This window comes from Sphaerodactylus townsendi, linkage group LG04, assembly GCF_021028975.2.
Source record: "Sphaerodactylus townsendi isolate TG3544 linkage group LG04, MPM_Stown_v2.3, whole genome shotgun sequence".
NCBI classification, from domain to species: domain Eukaryota; kingdom Metazoa; phylum Chordata; class Lepidosauria; order Squamata; family Sphaerodactylidae; genus Sphaerodactylus; species Sphaerodactylus townsendi.
Window position 1 is genome coordinate 95006475 of NC_059428.1, and position 23214 is coordinate 95029688.

General features: G+C 40.6%; 1 protein-coding gene across 1 annotated transcript in view; it reads left to right on the forward strand.

Moving 5' to 3' along the window:
* GABRB3 (gamma-aminobutyric acid type A receptor subunit beta3) overlaps positions 1-11732 on the forward strand; it is a 230007-nt gene extending 218275 nt beyond the window's left edge. The window contains exon 9 of the mRNA XM_048494338.1: positions 6285-11732. Within this exon, the coding sequence (XP_048350295.1) occupies positions 6285-6635 (351 nt within the window). The 3' untranslated portion in view covers positions 6636-11732. The remainder of the gene's footprint in view (positions 1-6284) is intronic.
* The last annotated feature ends 11482 nt before the right edge of the window (positions 11733-23214 follow it).

The following is a 23214-nucleotide window of genomic DNA, read 5'->3' on the forward strand; positions in this document are numbered from 1 at the left end:
TAAGTATACAGCAGGGCTAGATTTCGGGGGTGTGATCCCAAAGTATAGAGGGGAACAGGAGCTTTGTGCAGCACTCAGGAGAGATTGGTATTCCTGGTCGTCAGAACACAATATCACCTTGTCTACAGTCAGCTCAGGCCATTAGAAAATGGTACAAAGTTAACAGGGCTGATTAGAAATCTCACCTGCCATGAGCCAAAAGGGATCTCATTAATATGACCTAATTTGTGAGTATAGCCCTGAAATTTCCTGAAACCAGCAAGCCAAGTGCTTTTAAAGACACATGAGCACAGTTCCCCTGCTCCCCTCAATGTTTTCAAAATCCTTTCTTCCAGCCTCAAAACATTTTTTGGATATGCTAAACTAGAGCATTTTTCCTCCAAATATTTAAAAAATGTTTTCTGCTTGCTGTGCGAAGAGCGTGTAGCATTTTATTTTTCCTACCCGCTTTTGAAACTCTCATTTTTGTTTCTCTGTTACCCACCATTTTCTGCTGCTTCAGTGATCTCTGTGCTGTCCCCCATTTGCTGAAGTTTCTTACAGATGTTTTGTCATCTGGCATAGCAGCTGCCTGCCATTTCTATCATTGCTATACACTAATACATTCATTTTTGCCTGCCAATTATGCAAACATGTCAGTTTTCCATTTTTATTTTTTTGTGTGTGTGAAATATATTCAATGCTACTTAGACACTACATCTAAATCAGCAAGGCTTTGGATCTTGAGTCTCCATAGTTTGAAGATATAATGGTGGGTTTTTTTAAAAAAAAAGTAAAGAACCATTTTCTCCTGAAACAGGTGATTTCCTCACAGGCGATTAATCCTGGGATAGTCACCCGAAATATCCAGGTTCCCTCGAGATCTCCTCACAGCCAAACCATGGAACACAGATCAGTCCCATTTCTGGTGCTCCTCCCCCACCCCTTATCACAGGATTTTCCTTGGCCTGCTTGTATATGCACCTTTTTGAAAAAAACACTTCAATGGGAGTTAATAGGAGATGGGGCTACACATTTGAGGGTCCATAACTTTGGGCCCCATGAACCAAACTTCTCCAAACCTGGATGGTATCATCAGCAGAGTCTCCTAAAGATACTCAGAAATTTTGGTGCTGCTAGCTTAACAATTGCATCCCTAACAGCAGGCACACACACACACACACACACCCGAAGGGGCAGGCCTACACATCTTCACTAGAAACATGCTGCAGTGAGTATGTTGGAACCTGGATGGAAAGGTGCCAATTCTTTTGAAACTTGGTTGTATCTAGATTAAATTTTCAGTGGGAATTTGGCCACAGTTTATTTTTCCTTGATATGCAGACAAAAAAACCAAACAGTTTTTTCCAAAAGTATGCAAAACATTTTAAATGTTCTGTCCAGAAAAAGCTACAGACTCACAAACACTTCTGTTTTGCCATAATTCAGAACTTCATGTACAATGGAAGCTGTTCTGGATGACCCCAAAAAATTTTTGTACATTAAAAAGTGAAATACTAAATAGAACATTCTGCACATTATGAATTGTACCTTTTATATACCTTTTTGGAGAGCAATTCTAGGATTCTTACCAAAAGGTATGCTTTTTAAAGTGCCTCTTAAAATTAATGGCATATTGAGAGAATTAAATGGGTCTGAAATTATTCAGGGGACATGAATTACATATTATTCAGGGGACATGAATTACATATCCCCTGCGGAGATAAGGTGGGATAAAAATCTAAATAAATAAATAAATCAGTAAAGCCAGCTTTCCAGCAATTTCTTATTAGAAAATGTGTTTTGACACTGACTTCAAAGTTTAGCTGCACCTAAGAAAAGCTGCCCTTTTCATTATCTGCTAAATCAAATGTTTTAAAAAGTTAATTCTGTTACTTTCAGGTTTTTTTACAATCAAGGGACACAATCCTCATGTTTTAAAATTAATTGCTATTTTGTCAATGGGAAATGTAGTGGGTACCTATTGTGCATTTCAGGGATTCCCAGAGTTACATGGGTTACATGGGTTACATGGAGCCTACCAAAACCTTTTCTGGTACCTCCCAAGTGTTTTGAGGAAGTTGGTGGGGCCAGGTACGGCTTTTTCCCGGCAAGGCTTCTAACTATTGGAGATTTAATTGGCTGTGCAGATTTTTTAAAATGTTGATTTAGCAGCAGCTGTGACTGTGGAACAAGGATCTGCACCGCTTTACTGAAGTTAAGCTGTGGCAATCATTTTGTGGCTGACTCTGCCTCCTGCAATAGCTATGCTGTGTCAGAATTCCAAATATGGCTTCAGGGTGAAAAAGGTTGGAGACCCCTCATGAATTTTATGAATTTTGATATCATTCTTGTGACATACTTGCTTTCTAGAACAGCACATGGTCAATTACTAGTAAACACAAACACAAAGGGGGATGGATGGATGGATGGATGGATGGATGGATGGATGGATGGATGGATGGATGGATGGATGGATGGATGGATGGATGGATGGATGGATGGATGGATGGATGGATGGATGGATGGATGGATGGATGGATGGATGGATGGCATATTTAGGAACAGCAAGAACTGAGGATTTTTTAAAAAATTATCTGGGATTTAACGCTATCATAAATCCAGCTCCTTTTTTGCATACACTTATTTTAGGTGGACAAATGTTGTATAACGGGTAAAGCCCATTTTAAATTAAATAAAATGTGCTTTAGTAGCAGGTGGGGAATGGCAGGCAGGGGATTAACTGTGCTAGTGGGAGAGTCACTCCTTCTTGTGGCTGCCTGCCTTCTCTGCCCCCCCCCCATCCACAGCTTCTCCTGTCCCCCCCATGTTACCTCCCACTTTTGCTTCTTTTGCCGGGTATGTCTTTGCCTTGGTCTTTGAGGTGAGGCAGGATGGTGGGGGAATTAGGAGGGTGCTCCTGGACCAGTGGAGAGGGTGCCTTCCAGCAGTGGCCCTGCCAAGCTTGGCTTTTGAAGTGGGGGGACAATGGGTGGGCAAGTTTTTTGTTTGAGGCAGGTGGAGGGGGCTTCTGTTGGGCCCTGTGGGGCATTGGTGGCTTTGGTCATTGGGGGGCTGGGAGATGAGGGGAAAAGAGGCTTCTCCTTGTCTTTATGCATGCCCTGCCAGGGCTGGCTCGGTATTTGGGGGGGGGGGGGGCAGTTAATTGGGAAGGTGTGTTCCAGGGCTGTCAGAGAGGGTTACTTGGTGTCCAAGCCCTGCTGGTACTATCTTGGTTTTTGGGGGGTGAAAGAGAGGTTGGGGGAGTGGGGAAAGTTGGGCCAGGCTGGCAGGGCAGCTTGCTGTTTTGGGGGAGAGTGGACTGGGGAGGCTAGGGGCAGAAGAGAGTGGCATTGGGAGGCTTGGGTCTGGGGTTGAAGGGTGGAAGGGGGAGGCTTGGGCCAGGTTGTGAGAGGCCAGGTAAAGGAATGGGGAGGGTTGGATTGGACCAGATCAGGGAGGCAACACACGGGAACCCAGAGCTGTTCCACTGGCTTGGGGGCTCTTTGGGAGTGGGGAGAGGGTAGACAAGGTTGTGGTGAGGATTGGGCTGGCAACACACAGCAAGACAGTGCTGCTCTGGCAGCGCAGGTGGCTATTGGAGGCCTAGGAGAGGATGGGTAAGGGAGTGGGGAGGGTTGGGCTGGGCCAATTAGGCATCACACAACAAGCCAGCACTGCTCTAAAAGCCTGAACAACAGTTGGGGGCCTGGGAGAGGGTGGGCAAGGGAGTTTGGGGCGTTAGACTGGGCCAGCGAGGCAGCACATGGCAACCTGCCACTACCCTTCTGGCTTGCTCCTGGGTTGGGGAAAGGTGGGTGGGTGAGTGGGTGGAATGTTGGGAGGGTGACCTTTCCACAAATGGGCATGCAGGAGTGAGTCCTGTGCAGTGATGGGTGAAGGTTCATTGTCATGACATTCCACCGCTTAGCAAATTATGCATAAGGATTAAAAACCTAGTGAAAGAGCAGGTTGCTTGTAAGAAAAAGAAAATGTGGATGGGAGGAAGACATAGGCCTCCTGTTTGTAGTTATGAGCCAGTAACATATTATGGTGCGTATGGAGAGGAGGAACACAGTATGTAAAGTCTTGTGTCTCTGGGTGCTGTGTGGTTTCCGGGCTGTATGGCCGTGTTCTAGCAGCATTCTCTCCTGACGTTTCGCCTGCATCTGTGGCTGGCATCTTCAGAGGATCTGATGTTGGGAAAGCAAGTGGAGTATATATATCTGTTGCAGTGTCCAGGGTGGGTGGAGAAACCTTGTCTGTGAGTAACAAAGAAGGCAGCCAGGTCAATAGTTGAGGGCATCTGAATAGAAGTATGAGTAACAATGAAGACTATAGCATGGGCGTAACACTGGAGATAGCAAGGTCACTGGTGGGAGCATCTGAATAGAAGTATCCTGGCCTTTGTTTCTTTTGTCTATGGTCATCCTGTGTTTGTGTGGAGCTGGTTAGACACTGTCTTGACTCTAGTATTTTTCAACACTGGCAGCCAAGTTCTGTTCATTTTCATAGTTTCTTCCTTCCTGTAAAAATTGTCCATGTGCTTATGGATTTCAATTGCTTCTCTGTGTAGTCTGACGTAGTGGCTTTCAGAGTGGTCCAGAATTTCTGTTTTTTCAAATAATATTCTATGTCCAGGTTGGTTTATCATGTGTTCTGCTATTGCTGATTTTTCTGGCACTTCACTACGTCAGACTACACAGAGAAGCAATTGAAATCCATAAGCACATGGACAATTTTTACAGGAAGGAAGAAACTATGAAAATGAACAGAACTTGGCTGCCAGTGTTGAAAAATACTAGAGTCAAGACAGTGTCTAACCAGCTCCACACAAACACAGGATGACCATAGACAAAAGAAACAAAGGCCAGGATACTTCTATTCAGATGCACCCACCAGTGACCTTGCTATCTCCAGTGTTACGCCCATGCTATAGTCTTCATTGTTACTCATACTTCTATTCAGATGCCCTCAACTATTGACCTGGCTGCCTTCTTTGTTACTCACAGACAAGGTTTCTCCACCCACCCTGGACACTGCAACAGATATATAGACTCCACTTGCTTTCCCAACACCAGATCCTCTGAAGATGCCAGCCACAGATACAGGCGAAACGTCAGGAGAGAATGCTGCTAGAACACGGCCGTACAGCCTGGAAACCACACAGCACCCAAGTGATTCCGGCCGTGAAAGCCTTCGACAATATCTTGTGTCTCTTTCCCTATGTGATGGTTCCTATCTCTTAGTACAATAATTTTTTGAATGACCTTGAGTATCAAGGAAGGTAAGCTATAAATTGAATAAGTAAATATAAAGAGTACAACAGGGTGGAGATTTTGCAGTGTACAAAGATATTTCTAGTTCAATTTTTTTTAATTAAGCAAAAAAAATATTTAAATACAGTTCGATAAACAAAGCATATTAGCTCTTGGCTTCATATAGTGGTTTTTCAAACCATGGTGATGCCTGCCTTGTGTGGGCCCCTCACCAGAAAGGGTAAAAAGTTCATAGGAAAGATAGGCAGCTGAGGAATGTGGATCATTCCTCACCTCACCAAGCCACATCTGTGGGCTGAATGGTCCCTGACAGAAACCTCTGTTACTGACACACATTTGATTTGGAAAGGGTATATGTGATTTTATTCTCATTGCTTCTTTGTCCTAAGTAACTTAAAGAAAGGTAAATGGAAGAAGTAATGCTTCTTTTGTATAATAAAAAAATCCCTCTATGTACCTTTGGAAGAATCAGAGTTGTCTTGCTCTAATTATCTTCTTCTGGCAATGTTAGATTAGTACTTAACTATAGGTATTGTAGTTTTTTTCTCATGCAGCAGGCTGTGTGCAATTGAACATGAGAACTTCTGCACTTGTGGACAAGATTCTTAACATTGGCAGGTGAATGGAATATCCTTAGGGGGTACAGGGAATCAAGGGGGAAAAAGTTTAAGTGCCATTATGTAGTACTAACTTTAAACTTCATTAATATTGCAGTTCAGAGCATTTAATATTCATTATCTCAAATTGTTGTGTTGAGTAGACCCAAGATGAAGAAGAGTCTTAAATTCAGTTTTCCTTGTATAAAACTGGGATGCATCATTTAAGTGGGATAAGTGCTTGCTATACTGATGGTAGAATTCCTTGTCTGTGCTCTTGAAATATTCCAAAGTTAGTTTTCATGTGGATTAATTGTATGCTAAACCTATAGATAAATCCCTTTTTCTGATTATCAACCAGAAGTGTTTTGATTTGTTAAATATATATATATACATGAATTTCTGACATTGTGAATTTTGTTCTAATTAGGTGGACATGCACGGGAACATTTTGCTAACATCTCTTGAAATTCACAATGAAGTTGCAAGCAATGAGGTCACCACAAGTGTCACTGATCCTCAGAATTCAACAATGACCTTTGACAACTCAGGTATCCAGTATAGAAAACAGAGCTTACATAGAGAAAATCTGGGAAGGCGTACATTCGACAGAACTGGCACCCATGCAAAGAAGGGTCATTTACGAAGGAGATCTTCACAGCTAAAGATAAAAATACCTGACCTAACTGATGTGAATGCCATAGACAGGTGGTCAAGGATGGTGTTTCCTTTCACATTTTCTCTTTTCAACTTAATCTATTGGCTATATTATGTCAACTAAATTGACTCTACTTTTTTAAAAGAGACTTCAACAAGTGAAATACTATTCTGCCTGTTATTTTATACATGTACATAGGAACTTTTACACTATAATATATATAATATATATAAACCCTGTTTATGTGTGTATATATATTGTGAAAGAATATGTATTATACCCATTGTGCATACACATATACACTATTTATATATAAATATATACGTACATGCACACACGCTCCTCCCCACCCTGCTCTATAGGAAGCCAATGGATATTTTAAAATAGAATGCACATTTTTTTAAAACACAAAAAGGAGAGACTGGTGTCTTGGAAATATTAGGCCATGAGAAAACGAAGTGTTGTATAAGACCACTAGAACCTTTTTTCAGTTATGCGTGATTCTCTGTGACGCTATAATTTTACAATATCATTGATAAAGCTGTCATTTACACTACTTTATAACTGGTAAAATTGCACTGGTAAGTTTTTAAAAGAAATTTCTATTTAATGTCATCAGCTTTAAAATCACTGCACCTCATTAACGTTATTTGCTAATGGTTTTTGTTTTGTTTACTATAGTGTGCTAGATAATTTTTCCTATCATGAATGAACTTTCAGGGATCACTTGTTTTCTCTTCTGTAGTCAGGTAAATATTGACCAAGAGGTGATTTCTTTTAGTGTTCTCTGGATTTCGAGAATACCCACCATTAGAATCTTGTTCATCAATGAAAAGAACATCTTTTTTTGTGCAAGCATTTCCTAATATTTTCATCTGGGCTTTTTCCACTTAACATGCTGTTTTGGTGAGTAACACCCCACAGAAAATGCTGCAGTGATATTGTTTGAAATTCAAAGTCCATGAAAATTTTCACCATATTTTCTTACACGGGGTTATTAAATTCATTCTGACATGAGGCTGTCATAATCTGGGAAATTCTATCTGTGGAAGACTTTAGAGCATTCGTTTCCTTCTGTATTGGTGCACTCGCTGCTTCTCTTTCCCTTCTTCTTCAAAATAGGCCTGGAACCCTACATATTTCAGTAGATACTAGAAGGGAATGGGCAGGCAGACCAAGATCAGTTCTGGAGAAGAGGGTATAAGTTCTGTTGAACTTCTGTTTGCCCTGGAGCCATACAGATAACCCAACTGTTGACCAAGAGAGGATGTGATAATCCTAGTTTGATATTTGTTACTGATCACTGATGTCATTCCAGTGACATCCTAGAAGACACCCTGGGTTGGTTGCTTTAACAGAAGTCCATCTAGCCGTACTTTTTCCAAGGGAGAAAAACATGCATTCACATTACCAAACATTAATGTAAGATATATTTGCATAATATGCATATATATGTATAGATGAATATTTTATCCAAATTTTTTTTCTTGTGCTTGCTACTGTGACCGCATGCTATATCACGCTTTTGTTTCTATGATGTTACAGCTTTTTCTTCTATAGAATTAAGCCAATAGAGCATTTCTTATGTATAAATTCAATAAGAACATTTTCATATATATTTTGTACGTATGTTAAATACATTAAAATTGCTAGTAGAGCAGATGTGCCACATTCACGAACCATAAATAATAGAGAACAATGTCTTGTTTCAGCATTAAATGCACTCCGTCATTTTCCTTCTGCAAAATGTTGCCACTTTTGTTTTCCTTCTGATTCACATCTTCATCTTTTCTAAACTTCTTCTGACTGGAAGATTCTGGTAGTTGGAATGCATAGATTTCTGTATCTTAACAGCATATATTGTTTTAACTGTATTATACCTTTCTAAGAATGTTAAAAACGTTGTTTGTATCCGTAAATAGGAGTTACTGCAACAAGATGAAGAAGCTAAGAGTTGATTTGGAAAACTAATCTGGAGTTGAGAACATGAAGTTGTGGGTTCATTAATAATATTACCCATCCATTTCATTATCCCATTGAAGTAGAGATGGCTAGGCTGCACCTATTGTTTATCATTAAGAATATGGAGAAGGAAAAGCAAGTTTTGTAAGCCTGCCATTCTTGATTGTAGGGAAAGAATGCACTTTGTGCACCACTCCCATGCACAATTGTATACTACAAGCAGGGGGTCCTGTGAAGATTTGCAAAGAAGGGGAAATGCATTCTCCCCATGGGCCCCATTTCCTGTTGTACACTTTCTTCTCCCTCCTGTCCCATCTCCCTGTTGACCATCTCCCAACTATATTGTCCCGCCTATTAGGGTGGTTTAGGATTGAAAGACTCCCATGCCTTCACCCCCTCCTCTTCTCTTTGCAATCCTTGTGCCTTCTCCTCATTTCTCCTGCTGGACTCATGTCTTCTTGCCTTTCCCATCCTCTGTTCCCAGCCTCCTTAGTGCCTGATAAAGCTCTGTAATGAGTGGGGCTTGATTGGGCGCTGTAGGCTGCTATAGAAAACTTGGTTAGATGGGTTTAAGCCTTCTCTCCCATTCCACTCTGAGGTTTTTTCAGGTTTGTGAAACATACAGATTTTTGCAACCACATATTGGTGCGAAGTTCAAAGTCTTCCAGCCTAAGGAGCATTTCTCCTGCTTAAATTGCTGTTCTCTTGTAGGAAGAGCCATTCAAGTTGTAGAAAGGCTGCTTGGAGAATGGTTGGTTCCACCCCACTGTGGCTTAGGAGAAACTGTTTTGTAATTTTGGGTTTTATTTTCATTTACATTGAAAATCTTCTTTTTCATCAACTTTCATGATTAATTAACCTTGAATGAAACCTGATATTTCAAAAAAATTTGCCTAATGATTTTGGGGGAAAGATTTAAGTTCATCAAAAGGATGAGTTTTGATGTGAAATCTGATCCATATGAGAATTAAGTGCCACCTCACTTTCTTCTACTTCTTTCATCTACTTCTGAAAACAATACAGGTATGCCGACAATCTGTAGCACCTTGCCAATGTCCATGAGTTTTTGAGAACAATATATATAAACTAAGGGAATTCCAAAACTGTTTTCTCTTTAATTTGTGTGTGTGCCTTACCAAAACGGCCACTGAACAATGTTTCTTTACTCTGAAATATCAGAATTCTGGTTTGAAATATGAATCAAAATTTCAGCACTATCCTAGTATATATTTTCCCCTTTAGGATGTGGAAGTTGGTGCATAGTATGAGAGGGAAGGAACTCTGATCTTTTTAAATCTGCTGTCTATAATTTAATATAAATTTTTGTAGAATGTTTTAACCAATTTCTCAGGAAGAGATCAAAGAAACTTGCAAGCATTCTCAGAGAAATACCAACAATGTTTAAATATCTCAGCCTGCAACACTGATTCAAACAGTATAATCCATACAATGGCACTATTCATCTGTATCATTCTATCCAACACTAATTATGCTGTGTCAAAATATATCCCATATTTAATTTCATATCTGTCTGCCTAGTACTGAACCTCAGTCTTATTGAAAATGATACCATCAAGCAAGTTTATGTACAGCTTCACATACAAAGCATAATGTACATTTGAAAAACCGCATACAGGAAAACATTTCAGTAATGTTGAAGAAAGAATAAAGACTTTTTGATAATACAGGTGAATGACTTAGGGGGAAGACTGCCTCACTTTAGCTTCATGCTAATCACATGAACTATGAGCATGTGTATTTTGGGAATAGGCCTCAGTGCTGTGATAAAAACTATGCACCATTGCTGCATAGTTATAAAATAGATATAAAATTATGAATTGATATTGTTGGGAAAAACAAGCTGATCAATATTGGACAGAATTCATTCCCTAGCAAGGGGTCGCCATTATGTGTGTGGAGGGATCAGACGAGGATTCAATTGAACTCGACTTCTTTGTCCCCTCCCTAGCTGTCCCACGAGTACCTCAGAAAAGCAGTCATTACTTGCAACAGCAAGGTTGTATCCATCTCCCACATTGGTATCTGATGCCCTCATTTTTTAAAATGTGAATCAGCTGCTTAATGAAAGTAGCTTAAAACAGAGGCTATTGATTGAATCAAAGACAAGAGTCCAGTCTGCAAAAACTGCAAATTAGAAGTGGGAGCATTCTTTTCAGCAAGAGTAGCTAAAACAGCTACTTATTTGGGGTCTTCACCCATCTAAATCCTGACTTATTGAATTTAGCATATTCCGTAGATCTGTCCACCAGGTAACAAGTATAAATTTTAGATACTGATATAGTAATACTTTTATTAATCAGTGTACTCACCTATCTTTTTATGAGATCAAGATTGTAATAATCCTCTAGAAAACCCTCTAGAATACTCTCAGAGCTTTTATGCTCTGTGCACATTCCCTTCAGATTTGATTCTCAATTACACAAACATTTCCCCCTCTTCAACAGTCACTCCGCCTTCAGATCAGAAGATCCCCATGGTTTCAAAAGTTGTGAAAGTGCAACTTTTCTTCTCCCTTTGCAGAGAAAGTGAAGGAGATCAGTGTAGGTTTTCAGGTTTTCTCCCCAGCTCCCTGCCCGAAAGGGTGAACTGACTAAAAAAGTGTGCTGGCAGGCTGCCTGTGCCATTAAGAATATGTAGATGCCACAGAGGCCTGAGAGGAATCACACTGGGGGGGGGGGCATGGAATGAAGTGAGAGGAGCAGAGTTGTCTGGTGGTCACTCTTGGTTTGCACAAGTTTCTGACAGGACCAGCCTGTCTAAATGGTTCCTGCATGGTGGAGAGAAAACCTGATCAGCTAAAAGTGAGCTGGGTGACTGGAAGTCGATGGAAGAACAAGACGTCTGCACCCCACAGACTGGAATGCTGGAGGGGGAGCAGTATTAGAGAGGAAGCGATTAAAAAAAGAGGAGGGGAAGAGAACCCAACACCTCCAGCATGAGAAGGGATTCTTTTCACTCCCCTGCCAAAAAAAGAGAGAAGAAAGTGTGCTGGAAATGCTCTCTGGGGCACAGGAGCTGGGCAGGCAGGAAAGTTTTGCAGCATCTACCACAACTCCTCCTTCCCTTGCCGCTTTTGAAGGATCAGAAGGGCTTTTAATTTTTATACTGTCTCTCTAGTGATAGACTCTCTAGTGATAAAGAAATTCACACACACAGTCTAGCAAACTGACACTAGACTTAAGACTGGAAAGAAAAGAGAGAAAGAGAGAGAAGGAAGGAAGGAAGGAAGGAAGGAAGGAAGGAAGGAAGGAAGGAAGGAAGGAAGGAAGGAAGGAAGGAAGGAAGGAAGGAAGGAAGGAAGGAAGGAAGGAAGGAAGGAAGGAAGGAAGGAAGGAAGGAAGGAAGGAAGGAAGGAAGGAAGGAAGAGTGGCAGATAACCTCCCCAAATTGAGGTTGTTCAGCTTGGCTAGGGATACTTCACAGGAGGAGACTCCCTGTGCAAACAAAAAAATGCAGGAAAACCACACAGCAAAGCAAACAGCCGCAGGGTAAGTAGTGTATGAATAAATGACCTTGCATTTTTTGTTCATGAGAAGTTTCATTATATTCACACAACACAACAAAGCTGCTACAACCATGGAATTTCAACTAATGAAAAATTGAAAAGTTGAAGATTAAAGGGAGAATGTATATATGACATTGTGCTCATTGCAAAAATAACTTGTGGTGTTCTGGGGTGGGGGAGCAGGTTTTCTTCAGCGTAAAGAGGAATCTTTGGAATGGCTGTGTGGAACTGTCCCATGTGGACACTTCCTTTTTAGGAACTCTGGGAAGGAGGAGCAGACCCTAAACTCTGTTTTCAAAATGCTTGAGACAGCTCATTTTTAACTCCTTTAAGCCCTTTAAAGGGATTTGCTGACCCTTTCCCTGACAAGCTACATTGCAGAGTTTCAGTACAGCATGACAGGGAAAGTTTCAAGGAAAGGGGTTGTGGTGGAGAGGGGAGGGGAGGGGAGGGAAAGGGGCTGGCATAATCACTGTCATTCCTGTGCTTTTACACAGGTATGGTGAGGAAAGTGGACAGCAAGGGGTGAGGTGAGGAAAGTGGACAGCAGCAGCAAGCAGTGTGGAAAAATGATATTGAAGATTCCATCCCTCCCCGGTCTTATACATTGCAGGGCTGTTTGCTTCCAATACTGTAAGAGTGAGAGCATGTTTTGTGGCTATGTCTGGAAGCCCAAGTTGCGATTCAATTTCTGTCTAAAAACCAAGGTTTCTCCCTCTGTGTTTTTTTTCCACTCCAAGGGTGGGGGGAGGATGCCAATTCTGAGCACTTGTTCAATGGTGGGAAAAGCCAGAGCAGGGAACAATGGTCCCGGTTCTTCTGCCATGGAGTATTTCATGGCAGCAGAAGCCACCATAACAAAACAGGGGCCTTTCAAAAGAACCTCAAATTTGTCGGTTTTGGAAATTTGAGGAGCAAAGCCAATGCTGTGGGGTGGCGCCAGGGCAACAACATGGCAGACACGCTAGAGCACCGAGAGCCATGAAGAGTTTTTCATGGCTCCCGGTGCTGCAGCGTGTCTGCCACATTGTCTGCCCAGTTGCACCAGAGTGTTCTCTGTGCTAACAACGGGGCATTTTTATCATGAAAAATCAGTCCTAGGCTGTGGGGAGTCAGCCACTTCCATTTGTTCAGGCATCTGTGTTTGGACATCATAGGAAAACTGGAGCTTGATTGTATTGGGAGGTTTTAAACCAAGCATCTCACCTGAGTGGAAGAATATGGAAATACTGAGCCTGAAAACAAGCTGAGATTGTGCTGAATTGCAGTTTAATTACAGCTGGTCATGATTTAAGGGTAATTTAGTATGCTGACAGCCCAATCCAGAGGGGATGTTACATTTATCTCTGAAGCAAGGGGTAAATGTGCCCTTCAGTCCCACTGCCACAAAACCAAGAAACCCCAGCTGTGGCAGAGCTACACTGACATCTGGAGCAGATGTGGGGGGCTGGGTCATTTCCAAGGGTAGAACTGATGTTTAAGGCCTTTTGGGTGGTGTAACTCCATTGGCCCCAATGGAGGGCTTTCCGTGGGTGGGGAGGGTTTTTGCTGTTTTCTCCCTTCCTGCACCTCTAGAAACCCCTCTGGAGGTCGCAGGGTGGAATCCTCAGCCAACTCCATTGTCTGGATCGGGCTGTTAGAAATAAGTCCCACTATGTTCAGTGGTGCTTTACAGGTTAGTTTGCATAGGATGCACCCATAGTTTTTTCTTCACCCTCCAATAAAGAAACAGCAATAAAGTTGTGTTCACCAAAACTCACATTTAAAGTTTATGTGTATGAGTGTGGGTAAGTATACAACCTCATGCAGCTAACACTGATCTACCAAAAAAACCAGTTTAACTAATACCCATTACTCATGGAACACTTATCTCGGGCCTTTTAGCTATCCATTGGGGCTGAAGTGTGGCCTCCTCATGTTTCTGTGTTTGCACATGAGAAAGCAGCCCAGTTCTCCCCACAGCTAGTCACATCAGGCCTCTGTTTCCTGGTTCTCTTAACTCTGCCCCTCCTAAAGGCACAGATCTCATAATTCTCAGTAGTGCCAATACTATAGAGCTGATATTCTCCCCACCCCCACTCTCACTCTCTCTTCCAGCCTGTCTCTCTGTTGCTGCAGGAGACAGGCATGTTTTTAAAAAGAGGCTTGTTGGAAAAAAAAGTTTTTAAAAGCCCTCCCAATCATCAGAGAGGGCAGAAGTAGAGTGGGGGAGGTGGACTATAGCCAGAAACAGACCCTGCTTCTGCTGTTCCTTGCAAAAGCGAACTCTGTTATATTGATATGTTGATATATTGAAATTAGCATTAGAGAAGCATGAAGGAGCTGGCAACATGGAACAAAGGAAGGCATGGATGACAGTGTGAGAAGTAGGAAGGGTGGAGGTAGGCAATCTGGCTGAGGGTGGAAAGAAGAGGTCTGTGGCAAAGCTGTGCTCACTGGACAATCTCCCTGCTCTGGTGGCAAAGCAAAATTAAATTCATGCTACAAGTGATCTTGCTTGCTGCAGGGAGACTAGAAAGTGAAAGCAGGGCTTGAAGAAATACATCTGTACAAGAAACCTTGCTGAAACAAACATTTGCCCTCATCGCACAGCATATGCCTTGTGTGTACTCGGTCTAAGAGTAAATATACATTCTTATTTTAAAGCAAAGAAATCCTTTTGAGTGTAATGTGACTTCTGAAATTCTTCTAACTTAACTCCAATTCAGCTAACACTCCAGAGAGCTATTTTTCTCATCCCTAAAACTTAATAGAGTATTTTATTGTAGCATTTTTCCAATATACCAAAGTGTAATAAGGTTTTAAATTTATTCGGCTTGTCTCTCTTTCCAGCATTGAGCTATAAGAATTTATTTCACATTATAGATTATTTTTCACTAGCAGTCTATAATTTCCTTTAAATATCTTAAACAGAATGATCTTAATGTTCCCTTATACAGTATATTGGAAAATCTTAACCACTTCTTCCATCCCCCCAAAACATTATTTTAGGGAGTACAAAATATTTTAAAAATCTTATTTAGGGTGCCACATTTTACACATTTCTTTTATAATTAACATATCATGTTACAATAGAATCCTAAACTGAGCCTCTTTAGATCCTGTTGATTTTAGTACAAAAGATAACATTCTACATTGATCAGTTTTATGCATATCTATTCAAAAGTGTCCAACAGGGCTTATTTCCATGAAATGAATAGGGTTTGAAACTGCTTAAAATCATGCCTTTATTTTTCAGGCTGTGATGTACGATTGTAATATTTTAGAGAGATTCTATGGTATCATAAGTACCATAAGCAAGAAGCCACATACCACTGAATTTTTGCAGGATCTGAGCAATTTTGTAAGTAATTGACCATTTAGTTAAATATTTTTCACAGAACAATCCTTCTGTTGGTTGCTTGTCATTGTGCCCCATTCTAAGTGAGGCAAGTAAGTCCCTCTGACAGTGCTTTCTACAAAGAAATTCTTCCTTAACATGATGCAATATGACTAGCTCAAAGCTGTTCTTTCTTTTGCACCAATATACAGGGCTTAACTACATGTTATCTTTCTCCCAAGGTCCACATTTAGATGTGTGTTGTAAGTTTGTAGTGGGAATGTAGTTGGCAAGGTGCCCAACAACCCAATTCAAATTGTGACCATGACATGCAAGAAGGTGCTTCAACCTCTACCCCTGCACGATTTTTCCCATACAAACATCTGGAGGAGATTATTCACTGGGGGGGAGGGCGGGTTGCTTTATGCATGCACTGATGAGGTAACAGGTTTCACTGGTGGGACAAATAGCACCCCCATGGGCCATTTCAGCTTGGGGGAGAGACTGAAGCCCCTTCTCCTCATGTGTTATGGTCCCACTCTAAATTGAGCCCTCACATGGGGGGGGGGGCTGAGTTCTCAGCATGGAACTTCAAGTGTGAATCACACATACCTGGAGGAAACACCATGTGTCATTAGGCCCTACAGTTGCAATGGAATACACTGAAGGCTGGTGGTGAGAAAGCTTGTGGAGACAGTATAGTAATGTAACAGTAATTCTGAAGCAACAGCAGATAAATTATATCTGTGGGATGCTTTAGCATACTGAATACCACAGAACCAGGAGGCCATTGGTGTTAGCTGAACTTCCCTCCGCTTAAAATTACAAATGGCTTGTCAGTTTTTAGCAGTTTATGAGAATAATAAAAAGGCCCTTTACTTTTTATGGGAGCCCTAAATTGTCTCATTTTATGGGGAATCCTAAATTGTATCATTTTGGTTTTTGGACATGAATGCTGTCATGTTGGGTACTGCTTCTTATGAAGTTTAGTGCAGGGCTATGCCTAAGCATCAGCACAATATTCCCTCCCCATTTTTAAAATTAATTTGGTTGTTTGATAGCTTCTAATGGATTGGTTTGTTGCTCATAATTCAAGGGTATCCCCCCACCCATTCTAAATTGTTTGGATATTCCCATCCTCCAATGTATGGGGTCATTATTTATATTATTATATTCTACTCAGAGCCCTACTCCTGGGACAAAATGATTTTTACAAAATTACAGGCATTACTATCAAACTGTTTACTTAAACCAAGAATCAGAGCATTGTTTTGTAAGTTCTAGTCAGTTTCAGCAGTCAAGGTCAGTTTTTTGGAGACTTGGTAAGCGATTAAAAACAGGAACTTCAGAAAATGTGCTGATGACCACATGCCTAATCTGAAGATGGACGCCTTGTCTGATGGTGAATTACAATAGACTCCTATGTTTGTAATGCCTCTTAACTGTAATTACAAAATGAATGAGAATTTTGGGATATAGGAGCTCAAACTCACAATTCAGTTGACCACTGTGAGCCAGAAAGATCCACAGCTTAGCAGCCACACCGGCAAACATCCATGGTGAAGGGGCGAATCTACTGGCATGCAGCCCTAGTCCTGGGATACCACCTGATGCCATACCAGTGTCCTAGCACCCCTACCACCACTGCTGTTGTGGCTGGGGAAGGAGCCGACAGTAGTTGCTTCCTCTTGGCATTTGCTGCTTTATGCTGAGAGCCAGTACTTTAGACTTCAGCCCCTGAAAAGGTGGCATAAGTCTATTACGCCACCCATGGGGCTTCTCTGCAGCAGGGAGGATTTTTTGCTTTGCAAGCCTCCCCATGGCACCAGGAAGCCTCTATGGGAACAGCAGGGTGGGGTGGCTGTGTCACCACATCCGACCATCTGGCTGCTTGGATGGGGGTGTAATCCTGTCAACCTTGGACTCAATCATTAAAAGTAATATGGAGTGCTCCTGCAATAGACTTAACCAATCAAAAACATGGCACCACCTAATCAAGCTGAGTCTTCAAGGGAGGTGATTAGATGCAGGACAAAGTAGAAGCCAGTAGCTACCATTTTGAATGAACAGATTTTGTTTTCTAAGCAAAACACTTTGCAGCAGGATTGTCTCATGATGAATTTGGAAATTTAAAAAACAAACACAACTCAAATATATTTCTGCCTATTTATTTATACCAAATAGTTTGGACCTGGGACACATGATGGTACATGAGGATGTCAGCAAGTTCTTTGGAAAAGACGAAAGATGAGCCTTTCTACTTGCCTTCTGTCTACTATGAAATCAAAGCCATATCCATTTTTTAGGAATGGGAGCAGTGACTCTCTAAGTCAAGTAACGGGCACAGAATTGGCTTCTTCTCCTTTTGAATGTCACACATTTTGAAAGGGGTGTCTGTTGAGCAGATGCCAGTGAAAAAGCTTGAGAGTCCAAAAAAACCAAAATGGGGTTCATCAGGTTGCTAAAGTTTGATAGCCATTGATTTAATCTGCTCCTAAATTTGGAAATGAACTTCATACAAAGCTTTATACAAAATGTCATGAGATATATTGCTGTTTTAAGATTGTGATAAAGCACTCTACAGGAACATCAAGTACCTGGAAGAAAATATCTTCTACCAGCCACACAGCATAGCTGCATCAGAGTTTCTAAGTATTTTATATCCAAATTAGAAGTTTAAAGATAGTTTCACAAAAATGAAGCTGCAATAAATGCAGGAGAATCCTACCCTAACAATGTACTTGCATACTTTGGGCCAATCCACATACTTCGGGTATAACATAGCCAATTTTGAGCAAATGGGGAGCCAGGCTGTGAGTAAAAGATAACAACTTGCTTAAGGTTGGTAGTGCATTTCTGGTTAATTTGTACATCTTGGCCACCCACTCTCATGTTTAGTTGTTATATCACCACTTCCTCTCCATGGTCTCCTTTTGCTATACATTTTGTAAATGTATGGAATATGTAGGGAATACGTAAGTGGCAAGGATTCTAATGAGTTTCCACCTCCACAAAGCACCTTTTATGGGCAGTCTGATATCACTGGCTAGTAATGGTCACTTCAAGCTCCTAAGAATAATACTGTTTATTTATAACTGCTAAAAAGGAGTCTGGTAAGATCTGAATTCTTTCATCATTTCTAAGCTGCAGTCATTCAGTTCTTTCCGTTCACACAGCACTTAAAGGAGCAGCAGCCGCCAGGTTGTTCTGATTCACATCTTTTGAATTGTGTTATTTTTCTGTCTCTTTCCATTTTCTCTCTCCCATGCAACTCTCCATAATGGCCACAGTGCTATTAGAGTGTATGTCACTTTGAAAGTGCAAAAGCTATGATCTGGCATTTTCAGGAGTGGAGTGGAACATTACCAACCAACATGTGTACAAATTGGAGCCCTTCACTTACAATGAAAACCATATTTTATCTACCTACATGAAATAAAATGGTAGAAAAACACAATAAATTTCTGTTCAACCCCCCACCCCACCCCATAAAATTTCTTGTTGACTGGGGTATGTGGGGTGTGGATTGAAAGTGTTGCATCCTGAACAAAAGAATTGTTTTGATTTTGTGTAGCATGAGGTACATTGCTTTTTTAAAATGGGTGTTAGTAAACACAAGTAAAATCTCATGTAACCTTCTTTTGCATGTTACTTTCTTTAGTCTGTCTTGAACTTTTACCCAGGTATAGTCTACTATTAATATTAGGTAGAAGGAAAGGGTATGACTCTTTGCATACAAATGAAATATTTTTGTTAGGTATTTTCAAAAATCTTGATGCCTAAAGGGGAACAGCCAAAACCATCAAGAGAGTTAAAGGAAAACAACAGACTCAAGAAGACTGTTCTCTTTTGGGCCTCAAACACAATGCAGTAAATAAATGTCATTTACTTTCACATGGTTCTCCCCCCTCAGGATCTTTATAAAAAATGCAACTTGGTTTCACATTGCAAAATAAAAACGCCAGAAAGTTGGGAGATAGTTGTTTCTCTTTCAATTTAACATTGCAGTTTCCTGCCTTCTAACACCACAAAGCCTTCAGAATGTGAGTAGTTTGACAAAAACTGATATGCGAGAATATTTAAGAAACACACAGAGATGCAGCTTGGGGGCCAAAATGGGACCTATATTCATTTAGTATATAGCAAACCAATATGTGCTGCAACTCTTAATTAGGTGGAACATGCAGAGTGCTAAACAGCCATCAACCATTTGTAGACCCTGCTTCCATTTGTGCCAGTCCCACTTGGTAGGGCTTGTTATGAATGTGCTACTAAAACATACTTGCATGTTAATCTCTCTGAATCCAATTTTTTAAAAGCCCCAAACAAATACAAAAAGTAAAACATCAACTAAACAAGAATACTTATATATCAAACAAAAAAGTATATATGTGTGCAATTAATAAAATGTTCCTTTAATATGAGCAAATGAACAAAAAAGGGTTAAGGTTGTTTGGCAACAGTGTTCAAATTAAACATATAGATTATCAGGGATCAATTATTACAATCAATATATAGCGAATATGAAGGCAAGTCTGGTCTCTACATTATGATGAAATGATACAGCCTACACACACACACAAATATATATACACATACGTATACATATACATATATGCATGTGTGCAGTATATATAATTACAGTTATACAATTGAAATTTTAGTATATGTCAATATATTTCTTCTCTTGGAGAACAGGAGAAGTCCCACAGACTGGAGGAGAGCTAATGTTGTCCCCATCTTCAGAAGGGGGGGGGGCAAACAATTACTGCCCAGTCAACCTGATATCAATACCAGGAAAGATTCTATAGCAGATCATTAAACAGACAGTCTGCAAGCACTTAGAAGGGAATATTGTGATCACTATAAGTCAACATGGCTTTCTCAATAACAAGTCATGCTAGACTAATCTTATATCCTTTTTTGATAGAGAAATAAGGAAATACTATGGATGTAGAATGACTTGATTTTAGTAAGGCCTTTGACAAAGTGCTCCATGAGATTCTTCCAAGTTAGCTAGTAAAATGTGGGCTAGACAATGCAACTGTTAGATGGATTTGTAATTAATTACCTGATCAAACCCAAAGGGTGCTCACCAATGGGTCATCTTCATCTTGGAGAGAAGTGACTAATAGGGTGCCATAGGGCTCTGTCCTGGGCTCAATGTTATTCAATATTTTTATCAATGACCTTATCAATGATGAATAGAGGGCACGCTAATCAAATCTGCAGATGACAGCAATTTAGAAGGAGTAGTTAATACTCAGAGAACAGAATCAGAATTCAAAATGACCTGAACAGATTAAAAAGCTGGGCCAAAACTAACCAAATTAATTTCAACAGGGAGAAATGTAAGATACTAAGGCAAAAAAAGTGAAATGCACAGATATAGAATGAGGAGCACTTGGCTTGACAACAGTACATGTGAAAGGGATCTGGGAGTCTTAGTAGATCACAGACTGAACAAGATTTAGTAGTGTGATGCAGCAGCCAAGAAAGCCAATGCAATTCTGGGCTGCATCAATAGGAGTGTAGTGTCTAGATCGAGGGATGTAATAGTCCTACTCTATTCTGTATTGTTCAGACCTCACCTGCAATACTATGTCCAGTTCAGAGCACTGCAATTCAAGAAGGATATTGAGAACCTGGAACAGGTCCAGAGGAGGGCAGCCAAAATGGCCTGGAATCCATGCCCTACAAGGAGAGACTTAGGGAGCTAGGTATGTTTAGACTAGAGAAGAGAAGGATAAGGGGTGACATGATAGCCATGTTTAAATACATGAAGGGATGCCATGTTGAAGATGGTACAAGGTTGTTTTCATTCTGCTCCAATGATTAGGACAAGGAGTAATGTGTTCAAGGTACAGGAAAAAAGATTCCATCTAAACATTAGGAATAAATTATTGATGGTAAGGGCCGTTTGACAGTGGAATGCCCTGCTTTGGAGGGTGGTAGTCTCTCCTTCTTTGGAGGTTTTTAAACAGAAGCTGAATGGCCATCTGTCAGGAATGCTTTGTGTCTTCTTGCATGGCACTGGGTTGGACTTGATGGCCCTTGTGGTCTCTGCCAACTATGATTCTATAATATATATAGAATCACAGAGTTTTATTTACATTCAAACATCATAACCCACCTTTATGTCCTTAAAAGGGCTACAAAGGCAGCAGGCAATTAAAAAAATTAAACTATCACCTTCACAATAAATAAACATTACTGAAACAATTAAAAACTGAGCTAAAATATTTAAAATGACACAAAAATAACAATTTAAAAACTGGAGAGGAATCACTGAGGGAATGTGAAACAAAGCAAAAAAAAGTCTTCACCCACTGGCAGAAGATGGCAATAGAAGGAGACAAATTAATCTTCCTGGGTAAAGAGCTCCAGAGATGTGGTGCCATGGCAGATAAGGCCCTCTCCTGATTTGCTACCTGCCTAATATCAGAAGATGGGAACACTCAACACAGGCCCTCTGAAGAAAACTGTGGTGGTACGGTGGGTTCATAAGAGAGTAGGCAGTCCTTCAGGTATGTAGGTCCCAAACCATACAGGGTGTCCTGACCAAGGTGAAATACCTACCAGTAACATATGGCTTGCCTCAACCCAAGTGAGTTGTGCTTGCAAGTACAGTCATAATCAAGTAGCTGGATAATAACAAGTAGGTTTCAACCAAAATGACCTATCCAAAAGCCTGTTTGAAAAATTCTAAATGAGTATCACCTCATTTTAAGCTGTTCAGTGTGCTTTATTTTAAAGTCAAGATGTTACTATAGTTTCTGCATAATCTCTACACCTGAGAATATGTAAACTCTGTTTCAAAAGTGAAAGATGATAGCTATCAAAGACTAAAAAGAAATGTACATCTGTAGTTTTCTTCTAAATATCCATACACATAGAAAATTCATCCCATCTCACCAGAAAATCCCCTCTACACACACACAAAAAAATGCTACGGTGATAAACATATTCACAAAATTGCATTAGCTACTCCTCAGGACTCTTCCAAATCATATGTACATATTATATTCTTTAATATAATCATGGATAGGATTTTTCTGAAAAATATGCACTTGCTCAAACAGGTCATAAATAAATTAGCTAATTCTGGGCAAATTTGCACCGCATAGCAATTCCTGAAATTGCCAATAAAAACCCCTTTACATTGATTTTTCCCCCTCAAAGCTAATTCTGTCAGGAAGTGGGAAACTAGTAGGATGATACAAAAATTTCTACCTCGGGCTCCGGAAAAACATGGTGAAACATTCAGTTCAGAAGAAACTATAAAATCAATGCCCATACTTGGGTGCTGTGTGGTTTCCGGGCTGTATGGCCGTGTTCTAGCAGCATTATCTCCTGACGTTTCGCCTGCATCTGTGGCTGGCATCTTCAGAGGATCTGATGTTGGAAAAGCAAGTGGAGTATATATCAACTTTTCCAACATCAGATCCTCTGAAGATGCCAGCCACAGATGCAGGCGAAACGTCAGGAGAGAATGCTGCTAGAACACGGCCATACAGCCCGGAAACCACACAGCACCCAAGTGATTCCGGCCGTGAAAGCCTTCGACAATACAATGCCCATACTTTTCCAGGTTTGTAGTAACACTAAAAACTAGCAAGTATAAGATCCAGTTCAAAGGGCTGTTCAGCATGTCAGAATTTGGCTTACCATGCTTGTGATACTCATGTTGAAGTGGTTGTTAATGCCTTTCTTCATGCAATCAGGACTGGAAAAAGGCTATTCTAGAATTTTATCTTGAGACAAGTTTTTTCTTGCTGGCTCTTATACATCATTCATAGGCCACTGTAGGTGGACTTAGCCTACTGACATCCCATTCACTATGCAATGATTTTGTCATGAACAAATGTCTCATTAACAGCTACTACCCACAGTAA